The sequence below is a fragment of the Ochotona curzoniae genome, unplaced genomic scaffold, assembly GCF_017591425.1.
Source record: "Ochotona curzoniae isolate NIBS_2020 unplaced genomic scaffold, NIBS_Ocur_1.0 contig_2404, whole genome shotgun sequence".
Classification (NCBI taxonomy): Eukaryota; Metazoa; Chordata; class Mammalia; order Lagomorpha; family Ochotonidae; genus Ochotona; species Ochotona curzoniae.
Window position 1 is genome coordinate 8794087 of NW_024465451.1, and position 17650 is coordinate 8811736.

The following is a 17650-nucleotide window of genomic DNA, read 5'->3' on the forward strand; positions in this document are numbered from 1 at the left end:
GTTTAAATTCTTCAAACATGTCAAATGACAATAATACTGCTTACCAGTAATAACAAATAACTTTTTAACAAGGGATTTTTGTTTATTTTTGTTGGAAAGGCAGATTTACAGAATGGTCTTCCATCCACTGGCTCACCCCCTAAATGGTCAGGGGCTGAGCTGATCTAAAGCCAGGAGCCTCTTCTGCATCTTCCACATGGGGTCTGAAGGCTTTGGGTCGTCCTCTGCTGCTTTTCTGGGCCATAAGCAGGGAGTTGAACATGACATAAAGCAACCGGGACACAAACTAGCGCCCATATGGGATGCCAGCGCTTGAAGGTGGAGGATTAGCCAGCTGAGCCATGGCACCAGTCCCAGAAGGAGCTAACTTTCAGATAATATCTTAAGGTTTACAGCTACATCCGCATACATAATTTCAGGTGATGTCACTCAGACCCTGTGAGTTCCTTTTGGTGTGCACTTTTGTCATCCCATTTTCAAGATGAAGAAGTTGAGATTCAGATGGGTAACAAGTCAGTGGCGGCAGAATCAGAACTAGAACTTCTGCTACCTACATCCCACCATTCCTCCTGTGACGCCATTCCGGCCATGTGTTCACATCTGTCTCTCCCTCCTCCAGATCCCTCGTCTGCCGTACTGGCCGGCCGTCCTGCCGCAGCCCCTGGCGCCGCCATGTCTTCCTCGGATGAAGAAACGCTCAGCGAGCGGTCATGCCGGAGTGAGCGGTCGTGCCGCAGCGAGCGCTCTTACAGGAGCGAGCGCTCTGGGAGCCTTTCTCCCTGTCCCCCAGGGGACACCTTGCCCTGGAACCTGCCACTGCATGAACAGAAAAAGCGGAAAAGCCAGGACTCTGTGCTGGACCCCGCAGAGCGTGCTGTGGTCAGAGTCGCTGGTAAGAGCTGAGCGTTGTGGCTGGGAGGGAGGGAGGCTGGGCTGCACTGCTGGGGTGAGGACAACGGGGCAGGCCTCAAGACCAAGGTGGCTGGAATCTAGCACGTTACCGTTATTCCTGGAGAGGTGATGAAGTGTGCCAGGCTTCGTGGCATCTTCCCTGTTCTTGTCTCCACTCAGTTATATTTCCTAAGCAGCTCCCATCATGGCCTAGGTACATTCTAGATTGACTCCTTCAGTTACTCCTATCTCAGCAGTATTTTCCATATTACAGCTTAGACTTTATAGTTTCCACTTTTAAAGGCTGTGCAATAGTTCACAATTTTCTCAAACCTATTATTATTTTTTTTTTGCTATAGTAGACAATGGTAAGCATATTTATGAGCAACTAACTTTCAACTCTATTGAGCTACTTCTTCATAAAGAAGCCCTCAGAGAGTGCAGGTTTGCTTATGTTTCCTTCCAACGTGATATATATTCACCGTTGGCACATGGGGGCAGTGTCTGGGGGCTGTCTCCTCTCCACCTGGGAGGAGCCCAATTTCCAGCCAAATAGCAGAGCCCCATGCAGTGGTTGTGAGCGTGGGCTCCAGAGTCAGAAAGGTGGGGTACTGGTTAGTGGCCTGCCACCGATGAGCTGTGTGGCCCTGGACAATCCCTTATGCTGTCGAGCCTCGCTTTCCTTGAATGTCCCTTCTGGGTATTTGCACTGAGAGTTAGATGAGAGGATGTATGCCATGTCCTTACCCCCAGGTGGTGAGTCAGTCAGGGCCATGTTTCCACTGCAGGCATCTGGAGCTTCCTCCCTCAGCATGTGCAAGTGCCAGAGTGCAGACGCAGGGATCCAGCCGTGCCTGCAGCTCATTCATCAACGTCACCCACTTTGTGCATCCCAGTCCTCTCTACTTTATCTGCTTGCCCCTTCCAACGACTGGCTCCCTTCCTCCACATTCCAAACTGCAAATCTGATACTGTTATTCAGGTGTTTATAAAGAGTCTTTGTCTCCTCACACCCTGTAAATTAGCGACTTCCAGCTAAGGACCTATCAGAATCTGGCCCCAGCTACCTCTTCAGCTTCGCTGCTGCCACTTCTACCCTTTGGCACGGTGTCATGTTGTACTGTTATTTGCCCGCCAGGGGTTTGCACATCACAGGCTCAAACTTCCATGCTGTAATTTTCTTTTTCTGTAAGATGCGACTAGCCCCTCCTCCTCCTCCTTTTAGGTGCCACTTCCTCTGTTCCCAAAAGCTCCTCCTCCTCCACTCAGGCATTCTTCTTGCTTCCAGCTAACCTTGTACAATCCAGCACAAGTTATCCACAGGGAGCCCAGCTCTCCTTTGGGACTGTGCCTTGTTTATGTTTTCACCCCCAGGGACCTGCCTGGGAACCTTGTGCAGGCTGGAGATGAAGCAGTACTGAGTGACTAAATGCAAGCACGGAGTTTAGAGGGTAATGCGGTCCAGGAGTAGGGTGTGGGCTGCAGTGGGAAGGTAGAAGGGAGAGGCTGGACTGTGGCCAGAGCTGCCTGCAGAGAAGGCGATGACAATGAGCCCTAGATGGCAGGTTGAAGAGCCTGAGCTGCTCCAGGGGCCAGGGTGCCAGTGGAAAGCCTTGGAGGAAGTCCTTCTCAAGACCTGCGGAAAGGCCTTATGGTGCATGCAGTGGGTTAGCCTGCACCCCACATCAGAATGCCTGAGATGGAGTCCCACCTCTGTTTGCAATCCAGCTTCCTGCTAATGCACCTGGGAGGCAGTGGACGATGGACCAAATGTTTGGATCCCTGCCATTTATGTGGGAAACCTGGATGGAGTGCTTAGCTTTTGTCTGAGTCAGCTGTGGCTTTGCAGAATTGGTGGTGATGGTAGGGGGTGAACCAGCAGGTCGAAGATCTCTCTGTCTCTTCTTTGCCCTCTGTCATTTTTCTTTCAAACACACACACACACACACACACACACACACACACACACACACACACACACACACACACACACTATTTTCCTTTTTACAAAGAAAGAAAAAAGCCATTTGGGCTGTGGCATCTACTAGTTAATAGATTTCTGAGCTGTCTCCAGGGTGCAGAAGGGGTTCATTTGTTCCCCGGTTTGGAGGGCTGTGACTCCGTCCCCTTGTTTGGCTGAAGGCAGAATAGATGCTTCCTTCTGCTTCCCTTCTGCCTTCTTCCCAGAGCCTCCAGCCCCCATGCACACGTATAGATCACTTTGTGATGGTTTCCCCTCCAAAGGGTAGGCCCATGGGATCATTGGCTTGCGGTTTAGGATCCTGAGTCTAGGTTGCAAGTGGAGTGGACTCCAGGGGGTGCTTAATCTCCAGGCAAAGCCCCTGAGGCCCCTGCTGGGTTGGGCTGAGCAGAGGGGTGTGGGTGCAGGTGCTGGGCTGTGTCTTTGCATCCTGACTCTGCTGAATGACTGTTGTGAGGAGGGGGCTGGGCCAGTGAGGCTGCACGTGGGGAGACTGCCGTGGATAAAAATAACTCGTGTGCTGCAGTTGGGCGTGTTTCTTTAGAAGGAGAGAAGCAAGGCAGCAGAGACGAGGCGGGACTGCCGCTTTAGGGTCTTGGCAGAAAGCTTCGTGTGATCGGAGGACATTGTGTGGGGGCTCCTCCAGAGCAAGGAATGAAGCAGCCTGGCTCCTCTGCGGGGGTGCTTTGGCAGGGGTGGGGGTGTGCATGTCTGGGAACCCCCCTCCCCCCACGCCCACCCACAGGCCTGAGGCACACCTCTCCTTCTGGGAGGAAATGAAGTCAGTGTCACACTGGAAGCCAGCCTGGCCTGTGCGGTTTTCTCCTCCCACTGGATCTGGCTGATGAAGCCATCCCGGGGGCGTCTGAGTCCGTCTCCCCAAGCACAGATCCTCCGCTTGCTTGGTCCTGCTAGCTGTCCTGAGCTGCTCTCTGGGGTTGTGGCAGGGCCTTGTCCTAGCTCAAGAAACCTGGGGACAGCACCCCACAGACACCCGTGGTAGAGAACAGAGACTTGGCAGGCGAAGAGCTCCGCTGGTGTCTGCCTGCACTGCCAAGACAGGCTCCAGGGGCTCCAGGCACACTGCAAGCCCATTCTGTCTTGCATCTTCCCAGCCTCATCCTTGCCAACCATTTCTCCTCCTTCCTTCTTCTTTGCAGCCTTCTGCTCGGCTCCCTAAGCCCAGGCACACCGAGATGGAGCAGGGATCACTCAGGGGAGCGCCTTGTTTGTGTGGGTCCACTGTGTGGTTTATACAGTCTACACTTGGCAGGATGGAGCTGCTGAGACCCAGCAGGCTCACAGGACTTCCATGTGCTCATCACATACGACCAGTGGTCTATCTCCAAGTGCATCGTAGTTTCCATTTGCTTAGGCCAGACCCTGCATGTGATGAGCTACACAGCTCTGACTTATTCCCCAGACTTACCCGGGACACCTGTGGTCTTTCTGGGAGAGGCCTCGGGATCCTGGCCGGTAGAGAAAGGAGAGGGCAGTGATGGTGATGGGGGAATCTTTGCTGTTCACCCAGCTTTCTGTCTTTGGTGAACAGCAGTAGTATTGTCCTGTCTTGGGAATGGAGGGCAACAGGAGTGGGCGGTTACTCAACCCAGGAGCACAACTCCGAAGGGCAGAGGAAAAAAGACTCTCCCTCGGGGCTGTGGGCAGGGGGTGGGCCACAGAGAATGGGGCAGGCTGTCACACAGTTGTGCACTGTACAGCTCCAGCAGCAGCACTCACATTTGCCGTCATCGTAGATTCGGTTATTGTCACGGCTTTCCTGCAGTGGAAAGTAAAGTGGCTCATGTATGGGTGAGGCCAGGGTGGGTGCAGGAGGGACCCACCCCCAATCAGGGGGTCATCCGGCCAGCGACGCATACTCTGGACCCTCCCTGATAACTTTTAATTTAAAAGATTTCTTTCTTTATTTGAAGGTTAGAGCTACAGAGAGAGGGAGTGAGCGGGAAAGAGCAAAGTTCACTTCCCAAATGGCTACAATGACCAGGCCTGGGCCAGAGCGAAGCCCAAACTGGGCATTTCTTCTGGGTCCTCCCTTGTGGTTGCAGGAACTCAAATACTTGAGCCATCTTCCGTTGCTTTCCTAGGTGCATTAGCAGGGAGCTGGATCGTGGTGCTCATTTGGGATATCGGCTGGTGGTTTAACCTGTTGAGCTACAATGCCAGTCCTGCTCCCTCTTCTTGTCGTTGGTGTCCCAAGATGGTGTGAGTGTGGTTCCTTTCTTCATGGAACTTTCTGGCTGAGTGGACAAAAATGAAACCGTAGTCCCTTTCTTTTCTTTTAAAGATTTATTTTATTTTTATTGCAAACGCAGATATACAGAGAGGAAGATCTTCCATCTGATGATTCACTCCCCAAGTGAACGCAGTGGCTGTAGCTGAGCTGATCCAAAGCCAGGAGCCAGGAACTTCTTCTGGGTCTCCCAAATGGGTATAGGGTCCCAAGGCTTTGGGCCGTCCTCGACTGCTTTCCCAGGCCACAAGCAGGGAGCTGGATGGGAAACAGGGCTTTAGAATTAGAACTGGAATTAGAACTGGCACCCATATGGGATCCCGGTGCATTCAAGGCGAGGACTTTAGCCGCTAGGCCACTGTACCAGGCCCAGTCCCTTTCTTGTGTATTGTGAAAGTAGGAAACGCCATGACTCAGGGCTGGAGACTGCCTGTAGTTGGCTGATAGGAAGCACCTACAGGACCCCTTCTTCTGAGCAGATACACTGACAGCTTCACTGTGGTACTCCCTCTCCCAGGCAGGCAGCAGTGTGTCTCTCCAGCACTTACATTACAGTTGTTCTTTCCAGGTTCATTGTCCCCGCCCTGGAGTTCAAGGTCGTCAGGAGTCCCGTCTTACCCTTTCAGTGCAAGCGCCAGGCTGGTTGCTAGAGGGAGGCCGTCCCTCTTCTGCCGCCTCGAGTCTTTCCTCTAAGATGAGAGCTCTGAGAAGACCTCTGCATCACTCTTTGCCCATTCATTCACTTATTCATTCATTCAGTTAAAAAAATGGATTGGATTATGTGCCAGGTGCTTTAGGGACAGCTGACCTGGAGTCAGAAAGCTTAAGCCAATGTGTTCTTAAAAAAAAAAAAACGATTTATTTATCTGTTCATTTATTTGAAAGGCAGAGTACAGAGCAAGAAGGAGAAATGGAGTGAGAGAGGTTTTCACTCCAAAAGTGGCTGCAACCTGCCAGGGCTAGGTCAGGCCAAAGCCAGAAGTTGGGGACTGGGTCTGCACGTGGGTGTAGGGACCAAGCTGTCGGGCTGTCTTCTGCTGCTTTCCCAGACACACCAGCAGGGATGGGAAGTGAAGCAGCTGGGACTTGAACCAGTGCCCAAATGGGATGTCAGAATTGCAGGTGGTACCTTTATCCACTGTGCCACAGCACCAGCTTCATGGCTCGCTCCTCCCTCCCTTCCTTCCTTCCTTCCTTCCTTCCTTCCTTTCTTCCTTCCTTCCTTCCTTCCTTCCTTCCTTCCTTCCTTCCTTCCTTCCTTCCTTCCTTCCTTTTTTCCTTCCTTCCTTCCTTTCTTTCGCAGTTAAAAAGAGAGAGAGAGAGAGAGAGAGATCTTCCATCCACTAGTTCACTTCCCAATGGGCCACAATGTCAGGGAGCTGTACCACACTGAAGCCAGGAGTGCATTACCAGGATGTAAATCAGGAGTGAAACAACTAGGACTTGAACCAGTGCTCATAAGGGATGCCAGCAATACAGGTGGCAGCTTTACCCACTGTGCTGTAATGCTGGCCCCTACACTTCTTGTGACCTCACTTTCTCCCATCCAAGTACTAACCAGGCCCAAACCTGCTTAGCTTCCGAGATCAGACGAGATCGGGTGAATTCAGGGTGGTGTGGCTGTAGACGGGACCTTGCTTTCTCATCTGTGCCTGAGAGCCAGAGGTGGGGGTGATGCCTGCTCAGAGGACCCTGAATGAGAGTCTCCACATGCTGGACAGACATGTGTTCGGAGGCCTGTGAGCTTACCTAGGGAGGAGATTCCTTTCAGCCTCCCTGGCAACCGGAGGAGGCCAGCACTTTCCTAGACCAGCAAAGGAGCCTATCCCTGTCTTCTGTTCAGCCCAGGGCATTGTCAGAGCACTTGGCAGTGGCACATTCTGACCAAGCCAGGGGTGAGAAATGGGGCACTCAAACAATTCCTGGGCTGGCCGCCTTCCTGGCCCTGAGGCACTTTGGAGTGCTGGATCCCAGAAAGCTCCTCCTCCTGCCCGGTTTCTTTCTGTTGCTCCTGGCCTGCAGCTTGGTTTCAGTGGCGTGAGGGATGAACAGAGTCCCCTGAAAGTGGGGCACAATGAACTGTAGCCACACACCGACCAGCTCAGCTCAGCTCCTGCTCTTTCAAAGGAAATCTGGGTCACATCAGCTGGAGGGATGGAAACTGACCACGTGGGCAGAATTCTGGGCAAGCGGCAGCAAAGACAGCCAATCTGTCTTTTCTCTAGGCTCCGGGTCCCCGGGGGACCCCAGCTGGTGAGGGAGGTGGTTGCTGCATTGCAAGGTGCAGTGCTGCCGTTAGGCCAGCAACTTCCCATCCTGAATTCTTAGAGGTTTCCTAGGTGACACGGAGAGAGGTTTGGAATGGCAGCTGGCCTCATGCCTTTCCTAAGGAGCCTGGGACTGAGTAAGGTTAGGGAATGCCGAGGAAGGATTGGTTGTTGGGGGGGGGGGGGGGGGACTGTGGGAGGCCCTCTAGGACGCCCCCCAGAGGAACTGACGTTGCAGCAGGATCTGCTTTTATTTCAGCAGGATCTGCTTTTATTTCACCTGAGGGTGAGCACACGGCTGGCAATCCAGTATCCCCAACGTATGGCACTCGGCCCGGCCAGCAGCCCTCTCCTGTTTGCTGTGGCTGGGCGGGCCCTGACTTGGCCTTCAGAAGCTGGCCGGCTTTCTGGCGCTGCCTTGGTTCTGCTGCAGGAGCAGGAGTGCTGCTGGTTACAGTCTGCTCAGACTGAGGATGCGGCTTGCAGGGACGACCTGACCTCCCCCGTGCACTGCCATTTCCGTGCTGAGCTATGCCCCACGCTCACTCCGGAAGATGCCAGGCTTTGGCCTCAAGGTCCAGGGGAGGACTCTGCTGTGATCCTCATTGGATGTGCCTCTGGGCACAGCTTGCCTACTTACTCCATTTGCTCCCCTTTCCATCCGTTCATGCAAGGGAATAGCTTTTGGTGTCCCTTGGAATGCCAGTTTCATCCTTCCCTTGCCAGTTGGATGACTCTGAGAAGGCCCTAAGCCTCTGTTTCTCACACTCAGCATGGGGCACGAGAGTGGGTGTAGCGTGCTTGGTTCCCACTTAGCCTGCTCTGTAGTCAACCCTTGGGACATGTTAGCTATTCTCATTAATATCACTTATTCCTTCACACACTTGTTCTTTGGTTCACAACTATGCTGATTGGGCTTCTTGCCCACTCATTGATCATGCGCTTGCTCATTTAACAAATGGGATACTTTCTTCTGGACTCAGATGCGGCCGCGGCCTCAGCCCAGCCCAGCCGATGAAGCCAGTTAGACTGGAGCCTGGGCTGTGCTACACTGCAAACCCCAACAGCACTTGGAGGGAATCCTGGAAGGAATGGGCCTTACTGCAATGGCCACATTTGAAATGGGATTTGTCAGGACAACCTGAATATTTCCATTCCCTGTTTCTTGGTCTCAAAAAGAGGAAGGCAATGACCAGAGCACAGCTGGTGGGAGTTAAGGATCAAAATACCCCCATTCAGGAGCTCCTGGGAGCTGATTGTCAGCGCGGCTCCCCTAATAGATGCCTGGAAAGGCTGCTGGGTGGAGCCTGCAATGAATGTGAGGTTTTGTTTCCCTGACTCGGCAGGAACGGGGCTGGTCCAAAGCCAGGAGATTTTTCCAGGTCTCCCATATGGGTGATGGGTGCAGGGCCCCAGGGCTTGAGCCAGCCTTCACTGCCTTCCTAGGCTGTTAGCAGGGAGCTGTACCAAAAGTGGAGCAGCTGGGACTTGAACTGGCACCTATGTGGGATGCTGGCACTGCATATAGAGGCTTAGCTTGCTATGTCACAGTGTTGTACCCTAGGGTTTTTTTTTTTTTTTTGAGATATATTTTATTTCTTTGAAATGTGGAGGACACAGAGAGAATGAGAGAGAGAGACAAAGAGATTTTCTTTCACTGCTTCATTCTCTAAATGGCTGCAAAGGCTAAGGCTGGGCTAGGCTGAAGTCAGAAGCCTGGAATTCCATCCAGGACTCCCACTAGAGTGGGAGGAGTCAAGTGTTTGAGCCCTCCTCTGCTGCTTTCCCAGGCATAGCAGCAGGGAGTTAGATCTGAAGCAGTAGAAACTTGGGCTGGCGCGGTGGCCTATCAGCTAAAGTCCTCACCTTGAACACACCAGGATCCCATAGGGGCGCCGATTCTAATCCTGGCAGCCCTGCTTCCCATCCAGCTCCCTGCCTGTGGCCTGGGAAAGAAGTCAAGGACAGCCCAAAGCCTTGGGACCCTGTACCTGCTTAGGAAACCTGGAAGAGGCTCTGGGTTTCTGGGTTCAAATCTGCTCAGCTGCAGCCTTTGTGGCAGCTTGGGGAGTGAATCAACAGATGGAATATCTTCCTCTCTGTCTCTCCTCCTATGTGCCTTTCTAATAAAAATAAATCTAAAAATAAGAAGAAGCAGTGGGAACTCAAAATGCTGATGGAATTTAGGATACAGGCAGGGGATGTACCCTCTGAGCCCTTCCCTGGCCTTTGAGCTAGGTATGTTACATGTGTTATATCACACATCCCAGGAGGTGGGTGCCATCCTCAACAAAAGAAATGGAAGGAACTTATCTGAAGTTAGGGAACAAATAGTCTTTGCTCAGTGTGCTTGGCGCCCCCTGGCAACCGACAGGTACAGCTGTCCTTGGAGTTCAATGCTATGCTTCAGGTCAGCCTAACTCCAAAGCCACCTGTATTTTCCAGAACATTTCAAGCCTAAACTAAAGTAGTTGGGATAATATAATGAAGCCCCATCAGCCAGCAAAAAAGCACTATCAATTCATGGCTATATTATTTCACTTGTATACCCCATCACTGCCTCTTCATTTACATAAATCAAAGATTGGGTAATCATGCATTTACCCCTCCAAAAATTTTATTATTTTATTCATAGTTTTTTTTTTTAAATTTTTACTTATTTATCTGAAAGGCTGAGAGAGACATCGGAATTTTCTATCTGCTGGTCATTCCCCAAATGCCTGCAACACCCAATTCTAGACCATGCCAAAACCAGGAGCCCGGAGGTCATGCTGGGACTTCTACATGGCTGGGAGGGACCCAGACACTGGAGTTAACACCTGTTACCTCCCAAGGTGCATAATCCAGACCCTCTGATATGGGAAGCAGGGATCTCGAGTGGCGTCTTACCACTGGGCCCGGTCCTGTCCCCTCCCCATACTTTCAAACCATTATATCCTGTCGCCTCTCCTGTGGTAAACACACCCATTTATCTGCTTTGGAGTCTCTGACTGAAGGCTGGAAGCAGAGCCCATTGACCTGCAGTGGGGACTGTGACTCCCCAGTGGTAGGGCTCTAGGGGCACTGTGGACCCCTGGTGTTGCTCAGCTGGGCTTCTGGTCTTTCTAGGCTGAGTCTGCACCCTATTAACCATACATAGATGGGCTATAGCATACCTAGTCTGGCGTATGCAGACTTGTGTATTTTGTCTAAAACATCTCAAACCCATGCACGATGAATGTGAAATAAGAATGCCAGTGGGTCCTGGTGTGGGTAGCCTAGTGGCTAAAGTCTCACTTTGCATGCGTCAGGATCCCATATGGGTGCTGGTTTGTATCCCGGTTGCTCCACTTCTCTTCCAGTGCCCTGTCTATGGCCTGTGGCCTGGGAAAGCAGTCAAGGACAGCCCAAAGCCTTGGGACCCTGCATCCATCTGGGAGACCTGGAAGAAGCTCCTGGATTTTGTCTTTGGATCGGCTCAGCTCTGGCTGTTGCGGCCACCTGGGGAGTGAACCAATGGATGGAAGATATTTCTGTCTCTCCTCTCTGTAAATCTGCTTTTTCAATAAAAATAAATAATATTTTTTAAGATTTATTTTATTTTTATTGGAAAGTCAGATATACAGAGAGGAGAGACAGAAAGATCTTCCATCCAATGATTCACTGGTGGTGCTATGCTGATCCGAAGCCAGGAGCCAGAAATTTTCCCCAGGTCTCCCACGCGGGTACAGGGTCCCAAGGCTTTGGGCTGTCATTGACTGCTTTCCCAGGCCACAAGCAGGGAGCTGGATGGGAAGTAGGAGGCTGCCGGGATTAGAACCGGCATCCATACGGGATCCTCCCGATGTGTTCAAGGCGAGGACTTTAGCTGCTACGCCACGCCACCAGGCCCAAAATAAATAAATCTTAAAAAAAAAGAAAAGAACCTGCCAGTGTCATTGAGTTAAGTACTCAGAAAAAGGGTTCATTTTTAAAAAACGTTCATTTATATGAAAGGCAGAGTTACACACAGAGAAAAAGAGAGACATTTTCTTTCTGCTGGTTCGCTCCTCAAGTGGTCACACTAACCAGGGCTGGGTCAGGCTGAAGCCAGGAGCTAGGAATTACATGTGGGTCTCCTACGTGGGTGCAGGAGCCCAAGGATCTGGGCCACCCTCTACTGCTTTCCTAGGCACATTTACAGGAAGCTAGACCAGAAGTGGAGCCATCAGGAAATGAACTGGTGCCATTTATGGGATGCTGGCATTGCAGGTGGCCCCTTAGCCAGACTACATCGCCAGCCCCCCAAGGATTTAATCTGTGAGAGATCCAAGTTGAGATGCAATGGGAGTGAAGCTTCTGAAATCACAGAGGGAGGCTTTTCTGTGTGAAGGGCTTGCATCCCAGGTCTGTGCAGAAGCCGGTGAATGTCCTAAACGACTTTGATCTCATTCGGCCGCAGCAGCCCCCAGTACTCCAAGGAGCCTTCCGGGCCTCGGGAATTTGTGCTGGTTTTCCTGGTTTTCCAGGTTGCCTATCCTGGTCCCTTTAGAGGTTTCTGTGCTAAGGTGGTATTGGCTGCAGAGATGTTTTTCCCAGAAGAGGCAGGCTCATGGGTAAGGCCCCACACCAATATGGGGAACCTCCCAGTAATTTACTGCCTGCAGCTTTGTTGTGCACCTCCGGGGTTCCATACGGAATAAGGCCTTGTCCTGCCCCAGAGCAGGAAAAGCAATTTGATGCTAGCTTGATTCCCTTAAGAGGAAGAATGCAGCAGTCCATTCACAGTGAGTCTGGGGGTAACAGAAGGGCCGATGCTTCTGCTACCCCGATTATTGTGTTTTGAGTACCAACCTTCGTGCTTGGCATCTTCCTTGCTGTATTTGCCTTAATCATCAAAACAGCTCTGAGGGACAGCTGAGCTGCCTGCCATGTGTCAGTAAAGGAAGCAAACCCGAGTTCTATGGCTTCACTCGGGGTCTCCCTTCCAGGCAAGGGATATGTTGATGGTGCTGACTCCGCCCCACTATAAGGAAAAGTAGTTTAATAATAGCTGACATCTGGGCAGCACTTCAAGGTTCACAGAGCACCTTATTACCCATTATCCCATGTGCTTCAGGAGGTCCTGGGTGGGTTCGGCATCCCACGCCCCTTTGGGACATCTGCCTATCAGAGGTGCAGCCTTTGCTCATTTCCTCCAGGGAAGATGAAAGAATCTTTGGTATTGGCTCACACAAGCCAGAGGAGGTAGTTTAGGAATAGGCGAGGTGGAGAACTGGGGCCTGTTGCTATGGTAACCCAGATGGCTGGGTAACCATTTTGAAGGTTGCTATGGTGACAGGCTGCTGGGTGGCAGGGATCTTGTCTTCCTGGGTGGCTTCTTAAATGAGAGGAGTTCATGTTCTGAACAGAAGAGGGCAGCAGGAGAGTGGGCAAAGGCTTACTACCCGCAGTGTAGATGGGGAACCCGGCACAGCTGAGTCAGGGAGCATTGCTTGAGACTGACCTGAGCCTGTGGGCTAGCAGGTGGAAGAACTGAGGCCCCTGAGACTGAACGTGGCCGTTTTCTGTCAAGAGCTGGCCAAAGGATGAGGCTGGGCTAATCTCTTCCACGTGGCTGGCACTGGCTATGACTGGGAAATGTGAAAGGCACAGGAGACAGCTTAGCCTCCAAGGAGAACTGGAGAGAACACGTGCACACACACCCCTATTTTTGCAAAACATCAATTAGCACACGTAAAATACTGCAGCAGAGCCAAGCTGGAATGCTGGCTTCTAGAGGCTGGGGGAGGGGTGCTGGCAGAGAACACATCCTGTGAGTCCTCTCCTCCCTGCACATGTGAAGGCCCTTCAGCCCTGGCCTGGATGCCAAACTGAGTTCTCAGTTATCTTGGGTCACAGATCGAACCCCAGACACTCCACCAGCGTATGTATTCTGTGAAGCGTCCATTCCCCCTGCTAATATTTATGGAACTAGGTGCAAAATTATTATGCTAGGCCTAGCATTAAAAAACAAAAGAGATGAAAGAAATGCATTTGTCCTCGAAGGATGTATGTATTAGGAGGCCAGGAGGCAGTGCTGCCCATACCCACAACTCCTGAGGTGGGAACCCCAACAACAGGGCAGCCCTTTCTACGTGGGGCTGATTAAAATCATACTCACATCATGTGGGGCTGTGCTTTCCAGGCAGGATTTGAGTAGGTGGAGTTGAGGGTGGACATTTTGGGCAAAGGCCAAGAGTTTGATTGAAGAGGAAGACGCTGTCCATAAGGAGGTCATGGGAGATCAGCCTGAAAAGGAATGTGGAGGACTCAGTCGGCCAGGCCCGGTTAGGGTGCTGTGAAGGGCATCTTTAATGCTCTCACCCTCCAGCCAGTTAGAAGCCACAGGCAGCATCATCTGGTTCACCCAATCACACACTGAGTCAACATTTTAAACACATGCATACTGGGAGCTAGTTTATTTGTGAGAAGCTGCAGATCCTGTGGTGAACAAGAGAGACCACAGCCTGAGCTCCCAGAGAGCAAATTATTTAGGAAGGGTGACAGACATGGAACACGTAACTTCAAATGTAATGGGTTCTAAGGAAGAGGTCTATGGGATTCCAGAGAACCGATTTGACAGAATCAAGGAAGGAGTCCTGGTGGTTGTTTCCAAGGAGAACGACGTTGGCTTGAAGCCCTTGAGCGAGCAGGTGAAAGGCCCTGAGGCAAGAGAGAACAAATCAGAGGAGCTGTAAGAAGTTGGATGGGGCAGGGCAGTAAGGGTTGGGGCACTTGATGAGGCTTAGGCAGGGAAGGACATGGAAAAAAAATCGGCTTGTATTACCCTCCTCCCCCACTAGAGGTCCTCCCGAGTACGCCCTGCCTCCTGCTCTACCCTCCGCAGCCTCAGAAACGCAGCAGCGCTCTATCAAAAGCCAGGAAAATCACGGACGAAAGGAGAAAACCTCTGCGGCTACTCGATTGTGTGGTCTGGTTGTGTGTGTGTGGACTGTGATTGTGTGTGTGGGCAGTTGCTTGAGAAACACCAAACAAGCTCCCCTTCCTAAGCTTCCTTCTTTCTACCTTCCTCTTCCCCGCCCCCCAGCAGCCTCTTTGTTCCTCTGGTGTTGTAAAATTTTCTCTGGTATAAAACAAGAACATCAGCCAAACGTGTGGACTTCCCCCTTTCCATTCATTAGAAGAATGCATTACTTCAAACTCCCTTTGGACCATTTACATGCAAATTTCTGTTAAGAAAGCAATTTGAGTCTGGGAGAAGCCCTGTAGCCACAACTCCAATCAGAACTTTCTTTCCAGATGACACTGCCTTTCTCCCCAGCAGGACTCTCTCCCTCTTGCCCTCTGCCCCCGAGTCCTAAATCTTCAACAAAGCCCCATTCCCAGAGTGGACTTCTGCCCCCTGTTCTCGCCCCTCTCTTTGGCAAGCATCAGTCTTAAGGACCAAAGTGATGTGTGTGTCAGCCCCAGGAAGGGACTGCAGGGGCTCTTCTGAGTGCTGGGATGGGAGTGGGAGGCAGACGTCTAAGTGAGTCTGAGGGTGGAGGCATGCCTGCTTGTATTTGTGCCTAGGTCTTAGCACCACTGGTATAAGGTAATTAGGCGAAGCAGATGACTCAGCAATGATACAGTCAAGATCCGCAGTTAGCATTTCTGTCTTCTTTGCTGTTTCTGAAAACTATGCTTGTGCCATCCATCACCGTCTGCTTCATCCTGCGTTTCCCGCTTAACACGCCTTTTACAAATTCCCCCCAAACACCTCAAACCGAGTCCTCTCTTTTTCCTAAACTGAGCTCATTAGCAGCTGAAACTAAACTGAAGCTAGCTTTATTTTTTTCCCCCTCCTCTTTCTAAAGCACACAGAATTAAGCTGGAAGGAAAGGAGTGTTTGTTTAAGGATCCTCCCTGTTCTCTTTCGGGTCCTTCCTTGTGTGATCTCCGTGCCCAGCTCTTGGCTGGGCCTGCACAAGTCAATGAAGAAAGATGTGATTAATGATTTGCTCACCCCATTTCTGGTGATGGTGTGATGTGGCAACAGGCGGCATATGCCTGTTAGTGAAAGGCACCCCTTCTCTGTCTTGGTGTTAAAGTGCTGAGCGTTGGTCAACGCCTGGCCTGACTCACACGCTAGAGACAGTCCCAGCCCCAAGGGCAAGAGCTCCTCCTTCCCAGCCTTGGGAATGGGCCCCGAGTGGAGCCCGCATCCCTCTTGGAGCCGGTCAACATCTCATGAATTCTTTTCCTTGCTCACATAGCCTTGTGGTGACATCAACCAGTGCAACTTCTTACCCACACCTCCACTCACCCCTGACTAGGTGACCCACGGAACAGAATGGTGGCTGAATGGGGGGGGAGGCATGAGCAAGAAGTGTCACCTACCACTGACCTCCAGAAGTTCTCATCCAGTGCTGTTTTTCTCAGAGGATGGGATGAACTCCCTCCTCCTCCAAGGGCCCCAAATAAATTCCTACCTTGTCACTAGTTTTTTTTTTTTTTTAACTTCTTCCCTTGCCCTGATAACAGAATCATCGGCCCCACTTGTCCCTTCGCTGGCCAGTTGTGTTCCAGATGCCTGTCTTTGTTCCTTTTAACCGTCTTGGATCAGGCTCAGGTTCCCGCGTTTTTGGCCTAATTCGCTCGCCAGAAGCCTGTCAGTTAGATAATCCTGGTGGGGCCGTGTCCTCCATAGATTTACGACCTCCTGGTGCCTCTCAGGTTCACACTGCAGCGCAGGCGGGACCCCCCTTTCTTTCCTCCCCTCAGTTGGCACGGCCTGGGCTCCGGGGCCCGGGGTTATTTGGCGATGCCGGGTCTGCCTTCCTCACTTGCAGTTGAGTTTCTTCCGTTTCTGGGAAGCCCTTTGTTTGTGGGGGCTCTCTGTGGCCCGTCCTTTGCCCTCAGCCCGCACCCTGTCCCGGAGCTTGTCCTTGTCCTCATTCCGGCCCTGGGATGTGAGGGCTCTCTGCCCGCCCTCCCCAGCCGCCTCGGCAGCCCAGCTCGGTCTCCCTCCAGCCAGGGGTCTCCCTTCTTTGTCCCGGTTCCCGAGCGTGGGTCACCTCTGCCTGGGGCCGCCCTCCCACCCCGAGGAGCCAGCCCGGGGGTCGGCCTGTCGCCCGCCGCGGCCGGCCCAGCCTGTCCTCCCGGCCCGGCCTCCCCGCCAGCCGGCCTCCCCGCCAGCCGGCCTCCCCGCCAGCCGGCCTCCCCGCCAGCCGGCCTCCCCGCCAGCCGGCCTCCATAGCTCGGGGGGCCGCCAATCCCGGGCGTCGGAGCCGTGTGGGCAGCCGGCATTCACACGGCCGCAGCCCCGGGGGCCGAGGGACGCGCCGGACCGCGGAGGCGTCCGGTAGAGGGGCGGGGAACGCGGGCCGGGCCTGGCGCTCCTGACAGGAGGAGCCGCCGCCGCCGCCGCCGGGGCGGGCTGAGGGAGTCTGAGGGAGGAGCGGAGGCGAGGGGTGGGGAGGCGGAAACGCGAGCCCGGACCGGCGGAGCGCGAGCGGGCCGGCTGCGAGCGGGCTGAGGAGCGGAGCGCGACTAGCCGAGCCGGGCGAGGCGAGCGGAGAGCGGAGAAGCGACGAGCGAGGGCGCCGCCGCCAACCACCCCCCGAGCCGCACAAAGGGCCGAGGCTGGGGCCGCCGCCGTCTCCTCGGCGCGCGGGGCCTGGAACCGGCGCCCCCCGGGGCCCGGGGAGAGCGCGGCGGCGCGGGCGGCCATGGCCGGCTACGTGCCGGGTCAGCAGCCGGCCAACCGCAGCCAGGAGAAGGAGTTCGTGCAGGCGTACGAGGATGTGCTGGAGCGCTACAAAGGTAGGGCCGGAGCCGAGGCCCGCCGAGGGCCGGCGCGGCGTGGCCTTCGGAGCCGGGCGGCTCGGCCGCTGCAGGTGGGGCGGCCGGGCGGGGTCGCGCCCACCGCGCTGGGGGCTTGGCTCTGAACGGCTGTTTGCGGGGACCGGCTTATTTACCGAGTTGAGATAAGCCCTGGGAACCCTCTGCGTTGGTAGTCGGCGCTTTCATATCGCCGGGTACAGTATTTGCTCTATTATCTGGCCCAGCTGGAGGGAGGAGAGACTAGGCGCTGACCAGGGAGGAGGAGGAGGAGTTGGGCACGAGGGAAGCCCTCGGCTCTGTGGCTTGCACGATCGTCCTCGGGCACGTCCTCGGGCTTGTGCGTGCCCGCGGAGGGGTCCTCGCCCCCTTTTGTCTCCCCAGAGCTCGGGGGAGTGGCGCGGAAGCCAAGGTGGCGAGCCCCCCTCCCCAACCCCCGGGTGTCTCGGAGTGGGGAGGCAGTGGGGTCAGTGAGTG

The 17650-nt window shown here is 53.4% G+C and overlaps 1 protein-coding gene across 4 annotated transcripts in view; it reads left to right on the forward strand.

Annotated features, from left to right (window-relative positions):
* The first annotated feature begins 641 nt into the window (after positions 1-641).
* The window catches only part of MACF1 (microtubule actin crosslinking factor 1), a 366624-nt gene continuing 349615 nt past the window's right edge, over positions 642-17650 (forward strand). For 3 of the 4 annotated variants that reach the window (XM_040974263.1, XM_040974264.1, XM_040974266.1), the window contains exon 1: positions 658-892. In XM_040974263.1, the coding sequence (XP_040830197.1) occupies positions 673-892 (220 nt within the window). In that variant the 5' untranslated portion in view covers positions 658-672. Of the gene's footprint in view, positions 893-17650 lie in introns of all 4 variants that reach the window. The other variant, XM_040974265.1, reaches the window with a different exon arrangement.